Source organism: Macrobrachium rosenbergii, chromosome 21 (assembly GCF_040412425.1).
Source record: "Macrobrachium rosenbergii isolate ZJJX-2024 chromosome 21, ASM4041242v1, whole genome shotgun sequence".
Taxonomy (NCBI): domain Eukaryota; kingdom Metazoa; phylum Arthropoda; class Malacostraca; order Decapoda; family Palaemonidae; genus Macrobrachium; species Macrobrachium rosenbergii.
The window spans coordinates 19,368,243-19,393,809 of NC_089761.1; the positions used below are offsets into that span (position 1 = coordinate 19,368,243).

Consider the following 25,567-nt stretch of genomic DNA (forward strand, 5'->3'; position numbering starts at 1 on the left):
CGTACAGATTAAAACGAATAGAATACACACACACACATATATATAAATATGTATGTATATATATATATATATATATATATATATATATATATATATATATATATATATATATACATATATACAGTATATACATACATACATACATACATATATATATACGTGTATACCCGTATACGTACAACCGGAAACGATAATTGAGCAGAACCAAATACCAATCGGATGAGTGGAAATGGCAAATTGCTTCTATATTATGGTCCCGCCTAAAGGTGATTTTTCTAGTATGAGTAATGCCGGACGGCTCCTGCGATTTGTCTTTAGTCTTAGAACTTTTTTTTTCTTCTTTTTTTTTTTAGCCACACAAAAAACAGACGTCCTTTAGGCAATGTCCTTGGCTGAACAGGAGTTATTTATGTCCCGAAAGACCTGGTGCTGGTCTCTCTCTCTCTTCTTTCCTTCTTTCTTTCTTCTTTCTTTCTTCTTCTTCTTCTCTTCTTTCTCTCTCTCTCCTCACTCTAGAATTATATAGGTTGACGGGGGGAGTCTTATGTCCTCTTTTTATACGATTTACTGTATTTGCGTATACGCATGTTGAGATGCATTATTAAACTTGCAATGTTTCTCCTATTTTTTTTTTTATAAACAGGTCTCCAGAACAAGATCACAATTGGACAGTTAGACCCACCTTATGTCACTGTCAGATTTATATATATATATATATATATATATATATATATATATATATATATATATATATATATATAGAGAGAGAGAGAGAGAGAGAGAGAGAGAGAGAGAGAGAGAGAGAGAGAGAGAGAGAGAGAGAGAGCAGCTGTTGTTTTATTCTTCAGTTAACTGCTGAATCAAGAATGAATACCTGCTCCGAAAACTTCCCCATCACCTGGTGTTTCATGTGCATGCAAAAAAATCTTACATGTACAGTATATTAATTTCCAGCGGAACACACAATACACATACTCTAAATTTCGAAGAGGGAGATGATTCACGATGATTCATCTAACTGCTTTAAACATTACGAAAGCCCGACATATTTCATAAAAAAATTTCGTGATTTACAGACCGGAATCTACTTGTAATAAACTTCGCGTGAAAAAAAAAGGATAAATAAATATACCCATGAAATAAGTAACTGACTGTCAATGGTTAGTAATCGTCCCGTCTCCCGCCCCTCTCCCCCCCTACCCCTGGTTTGGATTGGATGCGCCATTATCGAAGTCATTTCCCGTGGAAATGTGCTGCAACACCCTGAGAACATTTTAGTGAAGTTCTAAAGCGGACGCGTGTACGTTCAGAGCAACGAGAGAGCCGTTCATTGACAAAGGAACGTAAGACGTGCACTTACCTTGGCAACCTTCGTGCCTTCCCGTGCGGTGCTGGGTCTCTTTTGTGCTCTCAGTTTCACCCACGATGGAAACCAGTTGTTCCCAGATTGTTGCACGCACATTGAGACTGGCTCCCTGTCGCACCTAAGTTATTCCCTGTTGTAATCTTTAGGCCGATCTCCGTTCTGCGGGAAATAGTTTATGTCTGGCGGGACGATGTAATCTTTTTGCGTAGAAAAGAATGCTTTTGTAGTCCCCTCTCTACGTTTTATTAGAAATCATTATCTTTTTCGGCTGACCTTGAGGGTAAATGTAGGCCTATTGTTGCGACTCACCTTGACGACACAACTAGGCCTACTAAGTACGCATTTGGTTTGTCTGCTTACTTTTTCTCCAGAACGTCCTCCTATAGAACTCTTATTCATATTTTGTTTTATTTCTGGTCATGAGAATCTCTGAGGACGTAGGTCATTTTGATCTTCCGGGAAGTTTGATATTAAATTAGGTTTTTAATCACAGTGGATTTCAAATGCTAACGCAGGACTTCTGAACTTCTGCTATAGCTGAACTTTGAAAGCATTGTAATATCCAACTGACTGAAAGGAAGTGAGTGGGCCTATGTGGTATTCCTTTGCATAGAATACTTGGCAGTAATAGTAGGAGTGGGAATATATTAAGATCCAAATGATGATGTGAAGACAATGTTGATGCTATCAAGCAATCAGAACGACAAACATTTTAGGTACCTTTAGTGTATGCTCTCATATCCCTTGTATGTGTGCATGTAAAGCATCTTACATACATTGCAAAGGCAGCTAAATTAACGAAAAAGTTGCCCAGTACAACATTTGACTGAAAAAATACATAAATATTTTATATGCGTGGTCACTCTTACTGAATACAGATGTATTTGAACAACTACCAGATAATAATTTAACTTTAAATACATGATTTCAGATATTTTTGTTGCATCATTTCCTACATAAGTCTAACAAAACAGATTTGGCGCATGACATGGAAACCGGCAAAATACTCCAGCTTTCGAGAATAAAAGATTCATGGCTGTGGATCGCCACCACACTTCCTCTGCCGAATAGTAACACGCCAGGCTTCGCATTCCGTCGGATAATGAGTGGCCCGAATCTCTTAAAATAAGAGCGAACTTGTCGTCACGTTTAAGAAGGAATGCAATAAAAATCATCCGTCTTTTCTTGCAGTAATCAACCTTGATTTGGGTTTCTTCGCTGTATATAAAGAAAAATGACTTGAACTGCGCACGCAACCGGCATGAGCATGTATGGCTGGCTGCCTTTGCTCGTCAACAGTCCATCCAAGCCAAGGCCTCGGGAAATTCGCGCCAAAACTTGGGACAATAAATCATTTGACATTGTTACTCATTTTTTCATCTTTTTATTGTCAAGTCTTTTCTTGATTTTTTAATGTACTAATATACTCAGTTTAGTCTCGCAAAAGTTCAATACCACCGACTAATTTTTTTTTTTACAGAACTGTGGCGTAGACGATAATTGGGACGTTTGACAGTTAAACCAAATTTATATTCTTAAGAATATGTTAATATCAAAAGTGACATTAGGGGAAACGCTACAGAAATGAATGAAACAATTTACAATATACGTATAATATAATATAAATATACATAGGAGGTTTAAGTACAAAGAAGGATAAAAAGTAAGTGAAAATATGTATCTCAAACATAAAATTTTCCATCTTCATATTGCGCGTAATAATAAGACAAACTTTTAATACAAATATCAAGATTCTTGTAAACTATGTATAATGTTTATTTTTAAATAACAATCTTTGTTGCAAGATACATTTCTTATCTATTTTATCGCCCGTAGGGGAGAAATGCCGTCAATGCGCCTCATGCGGTGGACTGTAGGAATTACTTAAGGTTCTTTGCAGCATGCCTCCGGCCCCTAGCTGCAACCCCTTCCGTTCCTTTTTGTCCGCACCTGCAGGTCTCTCTCTCTTCCATCTTACTTTCCACCTCTCCTAACAATTGATTCTGTAGTACAACTGCGAGGTTTTTTCCTCCTGTTACACCTTTCAAAACTGTCAATTTCCCTTTCACCGCTGAATGACCTCATTGGTCCCAGTGCTTGGCCTTTGGCCTAAATTCTATATTCAATTCAATTCTATCTATTATATCAAGAAAAAAAATTTCTCTCAGTTACAGTCTGTTTGTAACTTGTAAACTAGATATTTTTTATAAAGTTTCACATTCAAACTTTATTTTTTTTTTTCATTTCATGGAATCATATCTGTAAAATGAGATACATCAGCGTTTACATCTAACTTTGTTGTTACGGTAGAGGTATTTTGCAAATTGAAACAGTAAATCTAAGGATACAGTATATTAATGCTAGTGACTGCGGAGACGTACCGGGCGAATGAAAACGAAACTTAACTATTTTCTCTCTCTCTCTCCCAAAACGTTAATACTGCTATAAAAAGAATGCTGTTGAAAATAATTTTATTGTGTGTTAACAATAAAACATCCAAGCAACAATGTATTTGTAGATTTCGTAAATCTTCGTTTTCATAATAATAATAATAATAATAATAATAATAATAATAATAATAATAATAATAACAATAATAATAATGAATATGATAAATTGCAAATATTAAAAAAACTTAATAATAATTTTTAACAGTAACAATACGGATGATGACGACAATGTTGATAATGAAAGTGACGATGGTAATAAACATAAAATAAAATTATTATTTTGTCACTCAGCCGAAAGAAAGTTGTTACTGAAAGCGACGGATGAACGGACGAGCATAAACAGACGTTGGCTGACAAATCTAATTTAAACAAGTTTTAAATACAATATTAGTGTTTTATTATGATGTATTTATATAAATGTAAATGGACAAACAAATCATAAATAAAACTATATATATGGGTGTGTAGGTATATATATATGTATGTATATATATATATATATATATATATATATATATATATATATATATATATATATATAAACATATACATATATATACATCTCTCTCTCTCTCTCTCTCTCTCTTCTCTATATATATATATACATATATATATATATATATATATATATATATATATTATATATTATATATATATATATATATATATATATATTATAATAAGTGTGTGTGGAAATGGACATATATAGAGTTTAAGCCAACAGCCAAGCACTGAGACCTATGAGGTCGTTCAGCTGAACGGGAAACTGAGACTAGAAAGGTTTGAAAGGTGTAACAGGAGGAAAACCTCGCAGTAGCACTATGAAAAAATTGTCAGAGAAGGTGGATAACAAGATGGAAGAAAGAGGATAGGAATGGAGACAGAGCAAAAGGAACGAAAGGGGTTGCAGCTAGGGACCGAAGGCACGCTGCTTAGAACCTTAAGAAGTGCCTACAGTGCACCTCGAGAGGCGCACTGACGGCACTATCCCCCTAAGAGGATAAGTATGGCGATGGTAATAAACAAACTGATATTTTTATCTTCTTCGAATCAGCTGAAAGTTACTCAAGTGATAAATGAATTTGGACAAGCATAAATAGACACTGGGTGATATATATATTCTATCAATACACGTTTTGAATACAATACAGGCTCTGGATATTATTATTTTATGGGTGATAATTTTTACTTAACTTTGTAATGCATGTCCTCTAATATATATATATATATATATATATATATATATATATATATATATATATATATATATATATATATATATATATATATATATATATATAAATGTATATAGGCTTAGTATATATATATATATGTACATATATATGTGTATGTATATATATTTTATATATATATATATATATATATATATATATATATATATATATATATATATATATATATATATATATATATTATGTACACATTTATATATACATATACTGTATACACATATGTATGTATATATATACATATATATATATGTATGCGTGTGTGTATGTGTTTATGTATGTGCGTGTCACAGCACTGTACGTCCTTGCAAACAAAACAGAAAAGAAAATCCACCTGAAGCGTTGCAGTGACTTGGAACTTCTCCTGCGATGCAAAGAATCATTCACAAGTTTTTGTGTATTTTTTTTTTTTTTTTTTTTGCTGCATAGACATTTCTCGACAAAAATTTTGGTCTCGTGGGAGATTTCCCTCTTGCGTTCGCATCGGTAACCGAGCGTTTCCGCTGTTTGATGGCATTTACTACCGATTTTCATTTTGCAGACGATAATGGCGTTTGCTGCCCGTGCTTGCTTGTGTATGAGCGACGACTGTTTTTGTTCAATATGCACAAGATATATTTACAAGTAAATGTATGCGCACATTTACCAGTAATTCCATATATTACATGCAACTGAGATATATATATATATATATATATATATATATATATATATATATATATATATATATATATATATATATATATATATATATATATAGCACACACACAAACACACACACATATATATACACTAGCTGGCCAACCTGGAACTGCATGGGAAAACTTGAATGACAGCCGATAAACTCCTCTTCTCTCTCTCTCTCTCTCTCTCTCTCTCTCTCTCTCTCTCTCTCTTTCCTGTTAAGACAGTTGCTTCAGTCACACTGCCCAACATTTTTGAAAACTATGGATTAGACACTAATATCAGTCGTTTTCGGTTATTTTTACACGTCACCCCCTTCCCACCCCCAACCCCTTTGGTGCCAGTGATGTCTTACCCCCACAGTATTCTTTTCCAGATAGTAAGTCATATGTATAACGAAATGAGTATGATAAACCTGTAAAGTTTGTTTAGTTACTAAGTCTATGTGCAGAACCAGTCCCGTTTCAGGGAAGCCCTTCCCACCCCCACCCACTTTGGTGCTAGTGATGTCTTATTCCCACAGTATTCTTTTCCAGACAGTAAGTCATATGTATACCAAGTTTGGTTGAAATTCCTCAATGCGTTTCACAGTTAAGTTGGAACATACACACACACACTCATATACACCCATTCTATATATATATATATATATATATATATATATATATATGTATAGAGAGATAGAGAGAGAGAGAGAGAGAGAGAGAGAGAGAGAGAGAGAGAGAGAGAGAGAGAGAGATGCTTAAAATCACAGTGACACGTGATGTATATGTTACAGGCAGATAGCGAAACCAGGCATTACACGAACTGCCTGAAATTTAAAATTTCAGGTAGATAGCAAAATGCGCTTAGGGACATTTGATCCCCCAGGGGCTAGTTACTAGTACCTAAACAAGGCAAAACAGTGACTCACCTACACTGTTTCGCCGTGTTTAGTACTAGCCCCTGGGAGGTCAAATGTATTTCACCGTGTTTATTACTAGCCCTTGGAGGATCAAATGTCTCTAAGTGCATTTCACTATCTGCCTTTAACATATATATGCAGATTTACCAAAGGGAAAATAAAACTCGGTATAAATCCTGGCCGATTTCGTCATTATATCTAAGTCTGTATTCACATGCATATGTATACTGTATATGTATATATATTATTATTTCTTTTGTATAAGTATACAATACATGAACACATAACTATGATCGCAATCGTGAAGAAACGAGAGAGAGAGAGAGAGAGAGAGAGAGAGAGAGAGAGAGAGAGAGAGAGAGAGAGAGAGAGACAGACAGACAGACAGACAGACAGACAGAGAGAGAGACAGACAGACAGACAGACAGACAGACAGACAGACAGAGAGAGAGAGAGAGAGACTTGACCAGAGCACGGATTCGATGACTGAGCGAGGGGGAAAGCATGAATGAAGACCGGCTGACTGAACAAGTCAACCGAATACTGAAAGCAATGACTGGAGGCTGACTGTTGAAGACTGTGATCAATCCGTCCAGTTTTCGGAACAGAAAATCAGTCTCCTTTGCTGCGATTATAAGCTGTTACTCTGTCACGGAATGCTTGTAAGGAGGGAAATGATGGGGAGAAATTATTGCGAGGCCGATGATAAGGGAGAAAAACAACGGCAAAACAACTTCAGTAATAACATCAACAACGACAAAAACAGATATAGTACTAGCGGTAAGAACAGCAGCAATAATAACAACGACAGCAGCAAACGAATTGCAAAAAAAAAATAGATAAATAAAAATTCGATGGCTGTAATAGCAGCGAAATTTTAACAATGAAACAACAACAGTGATATTATTAACAACAAAAACAACAGCAGCTTTATTACAATAACAAAATCAGCAGCTATGTTAGAAAAAACAACAGGAACAAACAGTGGCAGCAATGAAATTAGCATTACCAACAGCAACTAAAGTTCTGCAATATTACTGACATGCGCTGCACTAACAGCAACAACATTAGCAATAAAAACAATAGGAACAACAAAAGCAACAACGAAAGCTCCAAGTCCATGGCCAACAACATCACCAATCCATAACAGCCCCGAAAGTGTTAAATGACAACAGCAAAAACAAACTAAAGAAACCTCGGTGCATGAAACGACAAAGATAAGATAAAATTTAAAAAAAAAAATGAGGAAGAGGAAGTAAAGAAAGTAAGATTAAAAACTGGGAAACATAACAAATTTTCTTTCCGACCTCCCAAGACACACCCTTTATTATATATAAAAAATTGAAGGGAAAAAATTAATTTTAGGATTGCTTCAGAAAACGAAGCGTATAGCCTTGAAGATTAACCTTGTGATTTTTTTTTCCTTGTCCTGAATTTTTCCCTGCGTAAATGGAACCGTCATTTTGTCCCGCCAAATCACGACGATTCAATTCCCACATAATGGTGAGCTATGCCAAAAAAAAAAAAAAATCATAAGTCACGTGCTCGGTGCAAGTGTGAAGTGCATCAAGTGCAACATTAGTGAAAATGGTCTCTATTTTATCACTTTTCTGAATTAAAAGGACTCTTCAAATCAAATTACACTTAGTAGTGATATCGTCTTTAAATTGCTTCATTCATTACAAAAGTGAATTTGATCATTTTTTGGAGCTGGGTTAACTTAGAATCAGTTTCCATAATTTTCAACCATTTGCCGTCCCTTGTGGCAGAAGCTGACAGAATAAGTTGATACTGTGGTATAACAACTGCCTAGATCAGATTTACGTGCTAACATACCAATTATACGTTAAGGTCATAGATTTATATCTCCTACTGAAGTCTAGAACTTTGTAAGCACACTATTCGACTTTGTAAGCAAAGTCAAAATTCATACTAGTTTATCAAGAAATGATAAGTGGATCCTTTGTAGAACAGCAAATGAAAGACACAAATGCTTCAAGATTGCAAGAAATTCTCAAATTTCGACCAACAAGAGTGTCCTAACATCTCCCAATTAAGTATTCAAGTCAGTCCTTATATCTAGCGAACTATAAAATCCCACTTAACGACATTGGCAGGAAATGTCATCAGCTCTTACTTAAAGGGCTTCTGGTGTATTACAATATGGTCTGTAAACCAGTGGCCTTGTCCGTCGTAGTGACATCAAAGGACATTTACATGAATTAGTTATAAAAGATTACCACACCTCCATACAGCTGTTGGGAAATGTTAATTGAGTAAAAATAACCAGAGAGGAGGGATTTCTTATTCAGACGAAGGGAACAAATGACAGAGGTGAGGTCTCCTCATACTGACAATTATTTACGGCATCTACGGCTGGTTGATTTAATGCCTAGAAAAAAAAACCTCATTCTTGCATTATATTTACCAGCCATTATAATGTTTATGGGCTCAGGTTTTTCTCGTCACTTAATTCTGAGATCATCCAATTTATCGAAGTCAGATGGTTCTGTTTTTCCTCAGTAATACCCTACATTTCTCAACAGTTACTGTACAATATTTGTACTAACAGTTGCAAGCATGCAGTATATTCATATGTAGTATAAATTCATGACACATTATAATACAGACTCAATAAAATCGTGTTACAACACTCGTAAACTGAAGCAATCTCAAGTAGACCATAGCAGTGTGGAGGACCAAAGTTTGCTAATGTCAGAAAGTCTGGGATTCAGCAAAAAATTTAGTTTAAAAGTTTGGGGTATAAGGGTTAAACTCAAGAGAAATGGCAATATTTGCAATTAGTTAATGTTTGTCTTAGATGATGACACGCAAAGAGCTGTTCAAACGTTATGAAATGAAAAACTGATATATTGAGAACGTTCATCTTTTTCTGTTGATTCAAGAATGAACACCACTGCGTAAAATTTCCACAACATTAGCCAGTTCATACATCTGCACTGCAGGCTCAACAGCAGTGAATCGATTCCTCTTGCCATTATACACTGAACCACTCGTTGTACGCATTTTCGCACTTCCTGGCTATTATACCCCCATCATTGCAATATGCAATATTTCCTTCCTACACTCGAATCTCCGACCTACCAATGAAGAATAAGAGGAATTTATTTCTGGTGATAGAAATTCATTTCTCGCTATAATGTGTTCGGATTCACAATAAGCTGGAGGGTCCCGTTGCTAGGTAACCAATTGGTTCTTAGCAACGTAAAATACGTCTAACTTTTCCGGGCCAGCCTCCTAGAGAGCTGTTAATCAGCTCAGTGGTCTGGTTAAACTAAAGTATACTTAACTTCTTTTTTTTTCCTTCCATACACCTAGCCAGCGCTTTCTTTTTTTTTTTTTTTTTTTGTTTTTTTTTATCCTACCTTTCACCCTTACTCCGGGAACTTCCGAGCTACACACCATTTTCACCTGATTATCACCTTTTATTCTCTCTATATGACCAAACTGCCTAGTAGTACTTATATAAATTTTCACCTATACTGATGCTTTCATCAAATCATATCCCAACATCCCTCACCCTCTGTCCTTTACTCGTCATAAACTAGACAAACAATTCATATCAGCAGCTTCCACCCTATATTCATTTATATTCAGTAGCCAAACCTCACTTTGACAAAAGGTAGTTGGCTCAAAAATGTCTTCATACACCCTGCTTTTACTTTCATAAATGCCCTCTTCACTCCCCAATCTTAGCCGAGCCCTTGCTCTCTTCCTTATTTCACCAATTCGTGATTCGATTCTTCTGGCTTCCTACAGTCATGTTTTGATTTAAATCCTTAACACCTGTATGAACCAACTACTTCCGTTCTTCTGCCAACCATTCTTTGCTCCATCTTTTTGGCTTTTACTCTCTATTGATAACTCACTTTCAACTTTCTCTGCTTATGTACACCTTCAAATTCTTAGACCAGTCTCGGCAGCTTCTCCTCCCAGTCAACAGCTAACATTACTAACATTATATCTGCAAATATCAGTTACTGTATATTTCAGCCACAACTCCACTTCTAATCAGATAGAAACTTGGCCCTACATCCTCCTCTCCCTTACTTTTCTTATCAATCTGGTCTTAAAGCTATGAAATGTTCTACACACCAGACCGTTCATACTCATCATAAAACACTCTTGATCACTCTCATCCTATTAACTTCCTAACTCAAACATCCTCAGCACCATCCACATTACACATGCTGTCACTTCGATCAAAAGGTTTTCCAGATCCCTGTATGCCACTTAGAGTTTTACATCTTCATTCTCAAACTTCTTACACAATTGTTTCATAACAAAAGCTTAACCAACACATTCTTTTCCCTAAACATATACTAATTTTTCTATATTAATTCGGTTATCTGACTTTTCAGTAAAAAAAACTTACCATCCTTCTTCCTTAATTGATATTGAGTTGTATCCCAATAATTCTTACAGTCACCTTTTTCACTCTTTTCCTTACTCAAAAGTACAATTAATACTTTGTCCTGATGCTTTGGAAACTCTCCCTCAATACATCCAAGCAGTCACTTCCTCAAGCACTCTAAAATTTACACTAACCCCTTCCTATTCTTGTACCGTTCTGATCTGCCTCTTTTCTGCCCTCCACATTCAACACATCTTTAAAATACTTTTTCCATCTACAGAGGAATGCACTCTTCTCAGACACATCTTTTCATTGCCATATTTTCTTTTATTTCAAGATCTATGTGCGCTATAACCTTCCTCTCTGCATTAATTTAATTTTTTTCCTAAAATACCATTAAATTTTTCAAAAATCTCAACTTTTTTTTCACTCACGTTGACATTGACTACCTCATTAATACTCTTGCTTCCTCCTTACAGTCTTCCAATTATACAATATAGTTTTAGAAAACTTCATTACTAAACCTCTCATATCATTATCCCACAATGCACTGTTTTTAGTTATTCTTACACTCATTTACCAGCTATTACCCCATGCTGACTTCACTAATCCCATCCTTGAATTTCACATATGCTGCATAACTTCCTTTTATCACACTATTTTTCCCTTAGCCTGTTTTCATTAAACCTTCTCCCAGTATCTCTGTACGCCATGTTAACTCTTTAATATCAAGTCACTTATCTTACTTGCATATAATACCCAAATTAAACAGTTGCTTCCAAGTGAAACTACCCTCTATTATAACTTTCACTTAAACCAGGTAATACTTAGATATATCTCCAGCCACTCCAGTTCTAATTATTACGTTCAACTTAATTTTCAACCCATTCATACTGAAACAGTTTCTTCCTTTGTTATTTCTTCTTTCCTAAGAACATCTATGAATATACTTTGGATCCATGTTTTCCCAACAACCAATCTTCTTGAAAAAAATGTTTTCCACAAGGTTAACATTTATGTTCATTTCAAGAATTGATATCAACTAACTGCACCAACTATTTCTTCTTAACCCACATTTGCATTAAGATCACTCAGCACATCTAACCTTTCTTGTTCTCCAAAACCAACAAGTATAAATACTTCGATTCCACAGAAACTTTTCCTTTAACTCTCACTCTTTTCTTCCATTCCATACCATAAGCAGTTTTAAGCTAACAGTTTTTGAATCATTGCATTTGTGCAGTCGTTCATCCGTCACTGATTTATTATATATATATATATATATATATATATATATATATATATATATATATATATATATATATATTATATATATATATATATATATATATGTGTGTGTGTGTGTGTGTGTATAAATTACAGTGCTAAACGGATAGGCCTAGGTAAAAATATGCTCCGTACAACGATGCACACGTCAATAGACGTACAAAAACATAATCAATATAGCGAGTACATGAATAGGCAGTAATGAATACCTAGGCTTTTGGGGGGAAAAAAGGTAACATCGAAGAGGTGGGAAGTTGTGAAATATTAAGGCCGGAAACAGGAGTGACTAATGCTCTTGTGTGTGAGTTTGTTTGTGCGTGTTCCCACTGAGTGCGTGACCACAACAGACCTGGAAATTTAGATAGACTATGGTGTCCTGCTTCCTGTATTTGGCTGGTCACTGAACCAACTACACACTTATTTGAGCATTTTTGTTCTGTGTTTTGTTTTTTGGGGGGCTAAACGATACGAGGCTGTCATGGAAGCATTAAGATTGTCTAATCTCTCTCTCTCTCTCTCTATCTCTCGTAAGACGACACGAGGCTGTCATAGTACCATTAAGATTGTCTTCTCTCTCTCTCTCTCTCTCTCTCTCTCTCTCTCTCTCTCTCTCGGAAACCGATACGAGGCTATCATAGAAGCATTAAGATTGTCTTCTCTCTCTCTCTCTCTCTCTCTCTCTCTCTCTCGTCAGACGACACGAGGCTGTCATGGAAGCATTATCTTTTATCTCTCTCTCTTGTAAGTCGACAGGAGGCTGTCATAAAAGCATCAAGATTGACAGGAGGCTGTCATAAAAGCATCAAGATTGTCCTCTCTCTCTCTCTCTGTCTCTCTCTCGTTAAACGACACGAGGTTGTCATGGAAGCATTACTTCTGTTTTTTCTCACTCTTTTTTACATTTTACGATATACAGATTGCCGGTGATAACGCTGACCTTGTAATTTTAGCGTAAATCGGATAATAAGCCATGAATTCTAAAATGATAAGGAACTTCGTATATTAAACGACACCTAACAGATGTCCAATGATAATCTTCCTCGGCTGGAATCGACATTTCGTACATAGCCAAGTGAAGACTGCAAGGAAACATTTTCGCCCTAAGGACATGATGATTAAACTCCAACACCGAAGAATCAGGTATGGCCAGGACTGTTGGCATGACGCCCAAAACTCCTTTCCTGCTTTAAATCTGACAAATTAAATTTCCAGAACTGCATTCCTTAAGACTAAGTAGTCACGGTTTTTCACTTTCCCAATTATGAAACTTGATGTGGAAGCACCACATTGCGGACGTTTATTTTTGCGAATTTCGATGACGGCGCGCGAGATTACTACTTGTTTACTTCTCAGAAATCACCGCTGCCCGAAATGTGCGGTCATTTATTTTCGCGAATTCCGATGATGACGACAGAGTACGAAGTCTAGTTTTACGAGTTTTGAAGATGACAAACGGAAATACCGAGCGAGTGATTACATCTTTACCCCGTACAGAAGAATACGGTGGGAAAATATAAACTATTTAGGGCGTACTTCGATAAAAACAGGAAGGATTTCAAAATACTGGGAAAATGGCAACGCCAGGTATTATCCAGTATCAGAAAACTGGATTTCTCTTCAGGTTACTTCAGGAGGAAAATAAGTTGCTCTTTAGGGAAGTCAGTGCACATCGAATCATTGATGAGTAATCGACCTTTCAGTAGACAAAGAACGTGAAGAAATACTGTCTGAAGAAGTCTTAATAATAATAATAATAATAATAATAATAATAATATTAATTATTATTATTATTATTATTATTATTATTATTATTATTATTATTATTATTACCTAGTTGTTGTTGTTGTTGTTGCAAAAAACTGCAATATTCTGCAATTTTACATTCATATTTGCAACAGACGCAAAAAGTATTACACAAATCTTATAACGATCATCAGCAACACTGACATAAAGTGGGGTTTTCGGCATTCAGGTTGTTGTAAAGGTTTGTACACAGAAATTTATACAAACTTGCCGCTTGAAAGAACGAAGAATGTAAACCCTATTTAAAGGCAATTCAGTGGATTCTTTGGCTGCCTGAACGTCCGGTAGATTACGGTAGATTATATATATATATATATATATATATATATATATATATATATATATATATATATATATATATATATATATATATAATACGAATATCGAGAGGTGCATCAATTCAGTCTTTTTTTTTTTCTGGATAAGCGGTGGATGATATGCATGAAGTCCCGTAGGGGGGTAGAGCCGTCAGTGTACCTCACGGGGTGCACTGTAGGCATTACTTGAGGTTCTTTGCAGCGTTCCTTCGGCCCCTAGCTGCAACCCCTTTCGTTCCTTTTACTGTACCTCCATGCATATTCTCTCTTCTGTCTTGCTATCCACCCTCCTAACACTTGTTTCATAGTGCAACTGAGAGGGTTTCCTCCTGTTACACCTTGCAAGCCTTTCTTCTCTCAATTTCCCTTTCAGCACTGAATGACCTCATAAGTCCCGGTGCTTGGCCTTTGGCCTAAGCTCTATATTCCATTCCATTCCTATATGCATGAAGACAGAGTGAATATTAATATTCTAATATTAGATTCATCAGTATTCAAAGGCAGACATATTTTTGCAAATCCATTGGTCTTCGAAAATTGATCTGAATCAATGCACATTTGCATTTTAATGCAGGCAAAAGTTACTAAAAGCTTTTAACAATAATTATAAATGTCCTGTTACTGAAAGATTACACCTCATAATATTATACCGTAGTTAACGGAAACATATTCATGTTCTTGTGTATTTTGATGGCTTAAAATGTCTCCCTGTGCACACACAAAAAGCCTCCTGGATTGCCTCATCTATGATGTATTATTTTCCCGATAGTATGAGTAATTGAGGTCGTATGGAAGACAACTAGTGCGCACTTCCTCGGCCAGCCGAATTACGCCGTACAAAACCGGGTTAAACCGGATACCATTTCACTACATTTAAGCTCTCTCTTTCTCTCTCTTACTGTACTTCTAAGGATTTCCATTTCCTATTCATTGTGTTATGTTGAATTCAGGAAGTGATATCAAAACCCCCACCCAGGTCCCCTAAACCAAAGACTCCCCACCCCACCGCCCCCAACTCACTCTCGCTCTCTGAAAGTTCCATGTCAATCTCTCAGTCGAGTTGCCCATCCTTTCAGATGTCAGTCTTTGTATCAGTCTACTGAGCCAACTGGCAATCAATTCATGGCAGATTCGCCTTAATGGCTGTGTCTGTGTGTTTTCTGGTTCTCATGAATAATACCTTCCACCTCCCAGATCTAAGGCCAAGGAGGGAGATGGTTCTGCTATTACTCTTTTGTCAACTGAAGGCCATGAGTTCGCAGATGAGGGGATGAAAGAATTAAGGATTATCATCCGTTAATAATTTAATTGGGGATGTAGGTGCATAACGGGGATCAATTAGTACTGATGTTGCCTACAACAATCTGACCTCACCCAATCCAACCTGACCTATTTTTTTCTTAATGTCCCGTTTAATCCTTACTTAGCAAGGAACTACGCTCAGGAGCCCCCGATCCCAAACAGGTTTCCTAAATTTCCTGTTGTTTTCTGTTATTTAACAAATTATATACCATAGATGTATCTTATTACAATTCACTCCTATTTAATAGGGAATGGATAAAACTTCTTATTGAAGAATTGAAAATAAAATTGAACAAATTAAGTTCAAGTCTCATTGTATCGTTTAAAACTTTTATGTAATGGCACAAGACAGAAAAAAAAATAATTGCCAGGCTGTTGTAAAGTTCTATAAAATATAAGAAAAGCCGGTTAAGAAGTTTCTCAGTGGTGCTAAAATATCTGTTTACCGAATTAAAGTAAATCAAGGTTAACGAAGATCCCGGCAATTCACAAAACTTAATGAACTGTACACTGCCCCTTTAGTTCTTAGTCTATTGTACTGTGTTACTCTGCATACCTGAATTATAGAAAATAATAAAGAACAATATGAAAGGATTATTTTTTAAAACCCACTTTTGAAAATCGTGCGCTCTGTCGGAGCCGATATCCTTTGAACGGACGACTGAAAATTCTTCATTCTTCTGAATTTATTTCTTAGGTATTAAACATGCTTTTTTTTTATTCCATATAAAACCTATTAGTTTAAAACTTTATAATTCTTCTTAGATGTCTGATAACTGTTGAGTATAGTTTAAACAAGGTTCATTTTCCACGATTTTCTTTAAGGAACATCTTTATCACAGGGTTGCCAACTATAGGGACATGTCCCTAAACGTAGGGACATTTAACCAATTTTTCTTGCCGTAGGGACGTAGGGACGCCCTTGCAAAACTTCTGGAGAACGTAGGGACTTTAAACATTTTTATGAAAATATATATTTTGTCAGATGAGTGAAATGCTAAAAAGAAAACAGTTATGAGTTTGTGTGTATCTCTCAATTAAAAACTTTATTCAGATGAATTTGTTTTTCAAGAATTTGCAATCCTGGCTAAACTTGTTTTAACATTGCCTCACTCAAATGCTGAAACTGAACGAATATTTTCGATGATGGCTGATGCTAAAAAAAAAAAAGAGAAATAAGATGGGACCTGAACTGTTAGACTCCATATTAATTATTTATCAATTCAAACATGTAATCAAAAGGTGAAAATTGTTTAAATCTAGCCAAGGGCATTAATCAAGATTACCTCAGTTTCCATAATGTGCAAATGTATGATTTCAAACAGTCTGAGATGAGAGTAGTTAACCACTGCATACATATAAAGCTACAAACAATATTTTGATTTATTAGTTTGAATTTGAAATAAAAAAAATGAAATTATTTTAATTTAGTTTAGATTATTGTAAGCTTACCTTACATCATGCTATATTTTTTCAGTATGATTTTATGTATGTGCATCTTTGTTTATCAAAAATAAATGTTTTGTAATACCTGTGTTTTACTTTTATTGCAGTATATAACCTATATAGTTTCCTACCATGAACGAGGTTCCGAGGCATTGGACTTGCTGGTAAAAAAGAAATTGATGATCATGTCACACTTGCTCAAAGATTTAATACCACTGTAGTGACATGGAACATTTAATCCCACAGAAGGGACATTTGCTGCAGGAGTAGGGACTTTTTGCTACAGTTATAGGGACATGACTGCCTGTAGGGTTGGCAACACTGCTTTATCATTCTTCTTTCCATTAGGTCAGCCACTCGGATCTCCCTTCACATATTTCCTGGTTTATAATTTTCTGTTTTGGTAAATGAATCTTCTTTTCGTCTCTCTATTTCCCTTCATTTTATATGACTTCATGTACTGTACAGTCACTACTTGAATTTGTATAACTGAATATATTCCATCAGATAAAATTTCAGGTATTCCCCAGTAATTGTCTTGCTTTGTTTTACTGGTTTCTCGTTTTACTGGTAATTTATAACGTCTCTGACGTGTTTGTGCAATTACAGAGACAACAATACTCAAATAAATTTGCAGCTTAATTATGCGTATATCAAGAACATTGTGTCCAACTGAACGCTATCACTTAATATTTTGTGTATACTTAAATAAAAAAAAATGTGATAAACGTAACGTAACTGCGCGTCAAATATAATATATAATAAATATGAGCCATGCTAACTAAACGCGTTTTCGTGTGCTTTATTTTCTGAAGCGTGGAACTTGACTGCAATCAAAATATTATAATGTTACTTCGTAAGACAAACATTGACCATAATCAAGGGATTTGTTCTCATACTTATTAGAAAAATAATCTAAACTATTAAAATTATCAGAAACCGTCTTATTACAACGCAAATATAAAGTGTATTCCATTTGCTAAAAATGAATAACCACCGTTTAAAATATTGTTTTTGTGAATTCTTTGCAATACACAAAAATATACAAGTAGTTCACTATTATGCTGTCTAAATAATGGAAATTGTAAATTCTTCACACTGATATACATTAACCAACTGCATTACTTTCTAATCTCATATGGTGGAATATACGTTTGTTTACGTCTGTATTGTGTCGTCTACACCATGTGACTACGTGGAGCAATAATAGTACTTACACCTGCTGATTGTATTATACATTTTTAACAAGATCAACGTTAAGGATCGAGACGACAGTCTCATTAGAAGCTGGAAAGATGAAGGCGGGACCGAATATACTGATAACAGGTAATGGTAGAACTAAGCAGTAGCTCCGCGGCGGCGATTTCCTTCTAACTTAGCTTTTTCTACAGTTTTTTGGATGCTAATTATGGATTTACCTTCAATTTTTGCCGTACGATTGTAATTAACCACAGAATTTCATCCAACAAGCTAGGGGACCCAGTGGGAAAGCGGGGTTATGGGGGTATAGGCCTAGACCTACCTCCTGGACAGGTTGACTTGCTCCCCCATTATTATCCTACAATTTAGGGGACCCCTAGGGAAAGCGGGGTTATGGGTCGGGTAGACCACGGGGGCTGAGGAGGCGATAAAATTTTACTATATACGGCATTGCAGGAAGAAAAACCCTTACACAAACACAGGAGGAACAAGACGACCGAGGTAGCCGTTCTAAAGACAAATTCTTTAACTACTATAGACTCCTCACACTAACCTGGCGGAGAAGCCCCGCCCACCATTGTAACTGCATAGATTGCAGGGTTCGTCAGGATTGTATCTATTAAGAATTTAATCAATAACAAGCATACAAAATATAGCATAGCATTACAAAATCTTGATGCAATATATAAATATCTATTCTTTCTGCATATGTCACTGAAATACTTGTCATTGCATAAAAAAAACAAAGAAAAACGAGTGCAACTGTATGCAGAAAGGGGACGTGCATGGTTAATGGAACAGCCATTGTTTGGCAGGATTAATGAATCTACACTTGTCACCTAATCTGTTGATTTCAGTGATATCCAAGCACAAATAATTACTTTTACTGGGATTAGCTAATCTTCAATTTATATTTGAATTTATGTTTGGGTTTAATCGCATAGCACTACTCTTTACAGTTTAGGTGATCTAAAATTAATTTGCTATAGGCCTACTGTGAAATATTAAAGCCTGGAGAACTATTAACTAAATTAAATTGACTTTTTTAAACAATAGCACTATATATAATCCCCTTAAATTTCAAGGTCTACAAATCTAATGTTTTTTATACAACAAAATTATATATTTTTGAAATGTAAACTAGGCTTATTTGTATGCATTATAAACTTTATGGTTGGTAGCACTATAAAGGAAAGGCAAAGAGGAAACTAATAATATTTATTACTTATGCAATATACACTTTGAAAATATACACAAGCCTACAAACAAGACAAACACACACATACACACACACACACTCAAGCTCTGTTTCTCTCATTATGTAATCATTCATCTCCGTCAAGTTCACTGCTGGCATCATCGATGTTTATAATAAAACTTTAATAAATGAGTAGAAGGCCTCTATCTTCCTCATATATTCATCTTCAACTTTCCTCGTGTGGTATACATTTCCTCCAGTCTTCACGGTTACGCTGTTATGGCAGTTTTTTGCTACTTCTAACTTTATTCAGAGTTTGGTTCCATGAGAATTATTCTTTTTACTTCTGTCTTAATCTGAGCCCAGATAAGTTCATGGGGTTTAACTGACAGAGATAAGGGGGTCAGAGTATTTGATGACCTGCTGCTACAAGCTTATTTCATCAGTGGCATACACTTGTTTACATCTGTTTTTACTTTGACAGATCAAGGGAGTTAGTGTTTGTTGTGTGAAGGGATCATAGTTGATGCTGTTTTTTCTGTTAGCCACTTAATTATTTCCATTTCTTGGAACTGCTGGTTGGTGTTTTATTTTAACATTTGTGAATGGTAAGAAGCATTATCCATTATTATAAGGGAATGTGTTGGAATATTTTGGCAGTAGTTGTGTCTGAAACCATTCACGAAAGCAAATATAGTTCATGCTGTCATGATAGTCCTCCACAATTGCCATTCTTTGATCTGAAAAATAATAGAGCTCATGGAGCGAATCCGTCACCCACCTGCATGTAAAATTAAGTGAATCTGCCACCTTTACCTGTTTTAATTTTTGGGCCTACTGATCCGTCAGCAATCATCCAACGCTTACTTACAAAGTCGTTTCTGGTTTATCCAAGTTTCATCTAAATGAATCTCTTTGCTTTGAACTGCTGGAGTTTCTGTTTTCTCATTGAGGAATCTCAAATATTTGTCTTCGCAACAGCTATACCTCTCTCCATTAGTTACAAATCTTCCACTTGACCCTCTTATAATGGAATCCAAGTTGTTTCGCAAATGTTTTAGAGATGTCTGGGGCACCCAGGACAACTTATAGATGGCCTCCAACACAGATCTGTAGGGAATTTTTGCTTTCTATAAAAAGAGAGGATCACTCACCGTAGGCACTTTATGAAAGTCGTCTACTACTCCCAGCACAGGCGATATCCTTGTCCTACAGTGTGGAGATTTTATTCCATTCTCTCTTTGTTGTCTTTTATGTGTTGAAGGGTTCGCATAGAGATGCCTGCAGCAGCAGCAGTCTTACTCTCAACATCCATCTCACTTTCTCTTTGATCTTGATTTTGATAATGATTATATACGTTCAGAATAATTCTTCCTGATTGGCTTGTTAACCGTGAATTGCAATGGGCCTCTTCTCTTCTTTGCATGAGCCATGGCACATATCCCTGTCAAAATGGGAATCACTTCCATTAGAATTTTTTGTACACACACACACAGATGTATATACAGTATATATATATATATATATATATATATATATATATATATATATATATATATATATATATTATATATATATATATATATATATATATATATATATATATATATATATATATATATATATATATATATATATATATATATATATATATATATATATATATATGTATGTATATATACTGTATATATATAACCTTGCATACTCTATTGAATTTTACTGGATAAAGGGGAATATCTTTTAAGAATGTTAATAATCTGTCGAGACAGCAGTTTTATGCTATTTTTGAGCTAATTGAAGGGGAAATATAAAAGCTATATAGTTTTTAATTAATGTATTTAATGAGTAATAATAATACTGAATCGGGAAATATATGTCGAAAAATTATATGTATGTATCTTTCCTATATGCTAAGAAACATGTATTAAAATGACATAACGTTAAAGTTATAATTTAAAAGTGCATGTTAGCAAACGAAGGCAATTAACCACATATAGCCTACAGCTTCATTTACAATATGACTGCATAAATTCATAAACAAACCTTATAATATAATTGCTTAAATATATAGTCGCATAAAACAAAGGGTAAATAAAAAAGAGATATAATTTTGCGGTTTAAACAGTTATTGGAACTAGACCTATATGAGGCTACCAATCGGCTCCGCCAGATTCAACCACTTAACCAAGGAATTTTAGTAAATAGCCCAACTGATCTGTGAACTGCAACTATTCCCAAGTATTCTAAATTCTAGTGATGATATCTGAGTTTGACTACATATGGAATAAGCCCTCTAGTTCAGCTCTGTGATGAAATCCTACACTGGTACTCAATATTGACATTGGATAAAAAAAAAATAAAATAAAATGCAAAAATAAATAAATAAAACAAAACGGATGGAAGAAAATGCCTCTGTTTAGACCAGTTTTTTTTTTTTTTCACTTTATATGTTAGAAGATATCTAACACTTTTACGGCCTTTAACAACTGGATTGGAACTGGAGAGCTGGGGAAAATTATTAATAGACCTACAGGTAATGCTGACCGGATCTTCCTCCTCCGATCGCTCATTACAAATGTCATTAGATGTTCCTCACTGATAAGAATACTGATAAGAATATAATTATATCTATAAGAATATAAATATAAAAAGACACCTTTACTTTGTGTTAGATTACACAGGAAATTAAATAGGTAAATATATGAAGCTATGTAAGTATTTACCTTCAAATGGGATGAAAAATATCAGAAATTTGTTGATGTCAATGAAGTCAGCTGATGAGGTGACAAGTGTACGATTCCATATCCCTCCAAAACAATGGCTGTTCCATTAACCAGCACGCCTCCCCTTTCTTTGCATACAGTTGCACTGGTTTTTTTATTCTTCATTTATTTTATACAATGACAAGTGTTTCAGTGACAGCAACCATGCAGAAAGAATAGAAATTTATATATTACATCAAGATTTTGTAATGATATGCTATATTTTGTATGCTTGTTATTGATTAAATTCGAAATAGATACAATACTGACGAACCCTGCAATCCGTGCAGTTACAGTGGTGGGCGGGGCCTCTCCGCCAGGTTAGTGTGAGGAGGCTATAGTGCTATTTTGAATGCTGCCACGCATGCGCACTCTTATAGGGGAGCTTTTGGTACACAACCTGACTCCTTACTGAGGAAAAAGGGGGAGGCTGGGGTTCCGAAGCTTATAAATACTTATCTAACCAATCACGTTACACCATTAACTCTACGTTGAGGAAAACCCTCCTAATTCTTTGTACTACAGCCCAAACAGATGGTTAGGAATGGGTGAAACGACGTTTGGATTTACACTTGAGTTACTTATATTTCTCTGTTTTCATTTTTTATAACCAGCTTTTCCCCTCTGCTTGCCTTTATTTTGAGTTCCTTATTCACAATTATTACTGCTCCTGTACATTAATGCATTCCCTCCAAGTGACGTTGACCTTGTAAGCATTACAATATGAATTACAATTGAGGATAGGCCTCGAAGAATGGGGCTGCACCCTAGAGGAACTGTGAGGAAACAGGGAGTTTCAGGAGGAATTGAGAAGTTTCTCCCTCCGCTGGAAATGGTGTAGGAGGGGGGTATTCAGGTTAGACCAGGTTGGTTTAGTTACTGTAAAAACCTATAATTTATGTTTTAGTATAATTTATATAGCTATTTATGTTTAGTAGCTATTTATGTTTTATATAATTTATATAGCTATTAATTTCTATTAACTGGCAGCTAGCATTTTGAAATTCACAGTAGCACTACTTTTGTTTTGGCTCGGCGAGTGACCCCGCCCACTTTCAGGGTAAGAGAGGAACCAGCTTAGCAAAAGAGCTCAATATGTTTCTCCGGGCTGATGGCTGTGGTTACAGTGATTGGCAGCAGTGGTTTTTTGAAATTTCTCTTTGTTGATCTTGGATCATTGGTGAAGTATTTCGCTGTATGGTAGCCTTTTCGGCACGATTAGTTAGTGTCAGGTTTTCTTTGAAGACTAGTATTACCGAATTTGACAGTTATTTGGACGTTCTTTGACTCAACTTGTCAGCATGTCAGACTTGGGCCCTCAAAGTGTTAGGTATTGCAGTAAAGGCTGCAATACGAGACTGATTAAAGCATGTTATAACCCTCATACTCTCTGTACTTCTTGCAGTGGTCAAATATGCTCCCCTGAATTAACCTGTAATGAGTGTGTCTCTTGGGATCCGAAAATGTGGAAGACCTTGAATAGTCATTTGACGAAATTAGATGGATAAAAAGAGAATAGCAGTGGCTAGAGCTAGTAGTAAGAAGACTAGCTAGTCAGGTGTTGGCAAAATCTTTGACTGATAATTCTGATTCTTTAACCTTTGTTCCACCTGATCCCATCTCTCAAAATGTACCAATTACTCCGCACCATGGCTCCCTTACTCCCGATCCGGACCTCGTTACCAGCCTTGAATCGAGAATTAATCTCAAGTGTGGATTACTCGTTGACACGATGGAGAAAATTGGTGCTTCTGTTGAAGTCCTAATGGACAAAGTGAATGTGAAAGGTGATAGTGAAGTGTTAATGGAGGAGGTGGCTGTCTGTCCTTTGATTCTCTGGCCAGGTCCTGGCAAACTCCCCCTTAAACCTGGGAAGAGCCAACAGCAGCCCAAAGGAGTTGGTGGGTCTGCCCACAGGCAGTCGCCCCTCAGTCGTACCTGTTGTCGGATTCAGGTTACAACAGAGCACCGCTGAAAGGGTGTCTGTATGGAAGTGGATCGTCTGTCCTCTAGTATTTCCAGCAGTGACTCCAGTCGTAGGCGCCAGTGGCAAGGCGAATCTCCTGAAGAGATGCATCGGGGGCGCTTCTCAACCTTATGCTGTTCCAATTAAGAAGGCTAAAGCGGCTTCTCCAGAACATCTTCCTTCCTGTAGCTTCTGGGACAATCTGGAACGTTTCTCCCAGGATCAACCAGTGTTAGTGGGACAAATTCTGGCTTCTAAGCACACTACTTCTCGGAAGCGCTCTTTGGCATCAAGAACTTCACCTTTTAAGCACGTATCTTTTGCTTTGGAGGACTTGCCGAGACAGGGTGTGATGTTGGAACGCTCTCCAGTGCTCATGCGCCCAACTCCTGTTCTTGTAGCGCCTGTACAATCTGCTTTTCCTGAATCTTCGTTGGCGGGGAAGTCGTCTGTGGCACCAGAACTTCCTTCTCCAGTGGTTCATGGTGCTTCTTCTGTTGTGGCTCCCTCCGAGTGCCATTCATCTGTTGTGTGTCCATCGTCTCCTGAGCTCCTCTTTGCTGAGTGCTCTTTGGCTCCCGAGCATCCGTCAACTCCTGAGTGCTTGTCGGGTCTTGAGCACCCATTGGCATCCGAGCGCCCATCAGCTCCCGAGCACCCACCAACTTCTGAGCACCCATTGGCGCCCGTTCCCCTCTTGCAGCAAGACGCTCCTTTGGTGCCCAAGGCTAATTCCACTTCCAAGCACCCGATTTCGTCCATTTTTTTGGCAGGACCAGTGTCTTCTTTGGTTCTACCTGCTCCGGCTACGACAGTTGCGCCTTCTGTTTTGGATCCTTCTGTTCAGTTGATCCAATGCAAATTGGACAATATCTGGGGCTTAATTCAGGAAGCCCCATCGGTACCCTAGTCCATTGCAGATCTGTCGCCAATCTCTTCGGAGGAAGAGGAAGTAGCAGACCCTGTTTCCTCTCCATCGGCGTACGCCTCCTTACTCAATTTTCTGCTGGTGACTTTTCCTGATCACTTCTCTCCTGCAGCTCCGGCATCTCCAGCTTTATCGTACCTAATGGATAACCCAACGCCTTCTTCAAGACTGCTTAAAATGGTACTGTCCTCTTTAGCTAAGAAGGCTCTCAGTGAAGTGGAGAACTGGCTTTTGAGCAAGAGGGAGAAGGGACGAGCCTCCTTTTCTTGCTCTCCGTCTAGACTGTCGCAGAGAAGATATCTTTCGTATGCAACCGGAGAGGCTCCTTC

The 25,567-nt window shown here is 36.4% G+C and overlaps 2 protein-coding genes across 7 annotated transcripts in view; one reads left to right on the forward strand and one right to left on the reverse strand.

Moving 5' to 3' along the window:
• Nucleotides 1-25,567, reverse strand: part of LOC136849756 (uncharacterized) — a 167,465-nt gene that overhangs the window by 33,848 nt on the left and 108,050 nt on the right. Inside the window, exon 1 of one of the 6 annotated variants that reach the window (XM_067123155.1) lies at nucleotides 18,857-18,939. The exons of 3 other annotated variants lie outside the window; for them this stretch is intronic. The gene's annotated coding sequence lies outside the window, so the exon portion shown is untranslated. Of the gene's footprint in view, nucleotides 1-1,360; nucleotides 1,445-18,856; nucleotides 18,940-25,567 lie in introns of those variants that run through there. 2 more of the 6 variants (XM_067123157.1, XM_067123158.1) reach the window with 2 other exon arrangements.
• Ak6 (adenylate kinase isoenzyme 6) overlaps nucleotides 18,259-25,567 on the forward strand; it is a 30,612-nt gene continuing 23,303 nt past the window's right edge. The window contains exon 1 of the mRNA XM_067123160.1: nucleotides 18,259-18,510. Within this exon, the coding sequence (XP_066979261.1) occupies nucleotides 18,480-18,510 (31 nt within the window). The 5' untranslated portion in view covers nucleotides 18,259-18,479. The remainder of the gene's footprint in view (nucleotides 18,511-25,567) is intronic.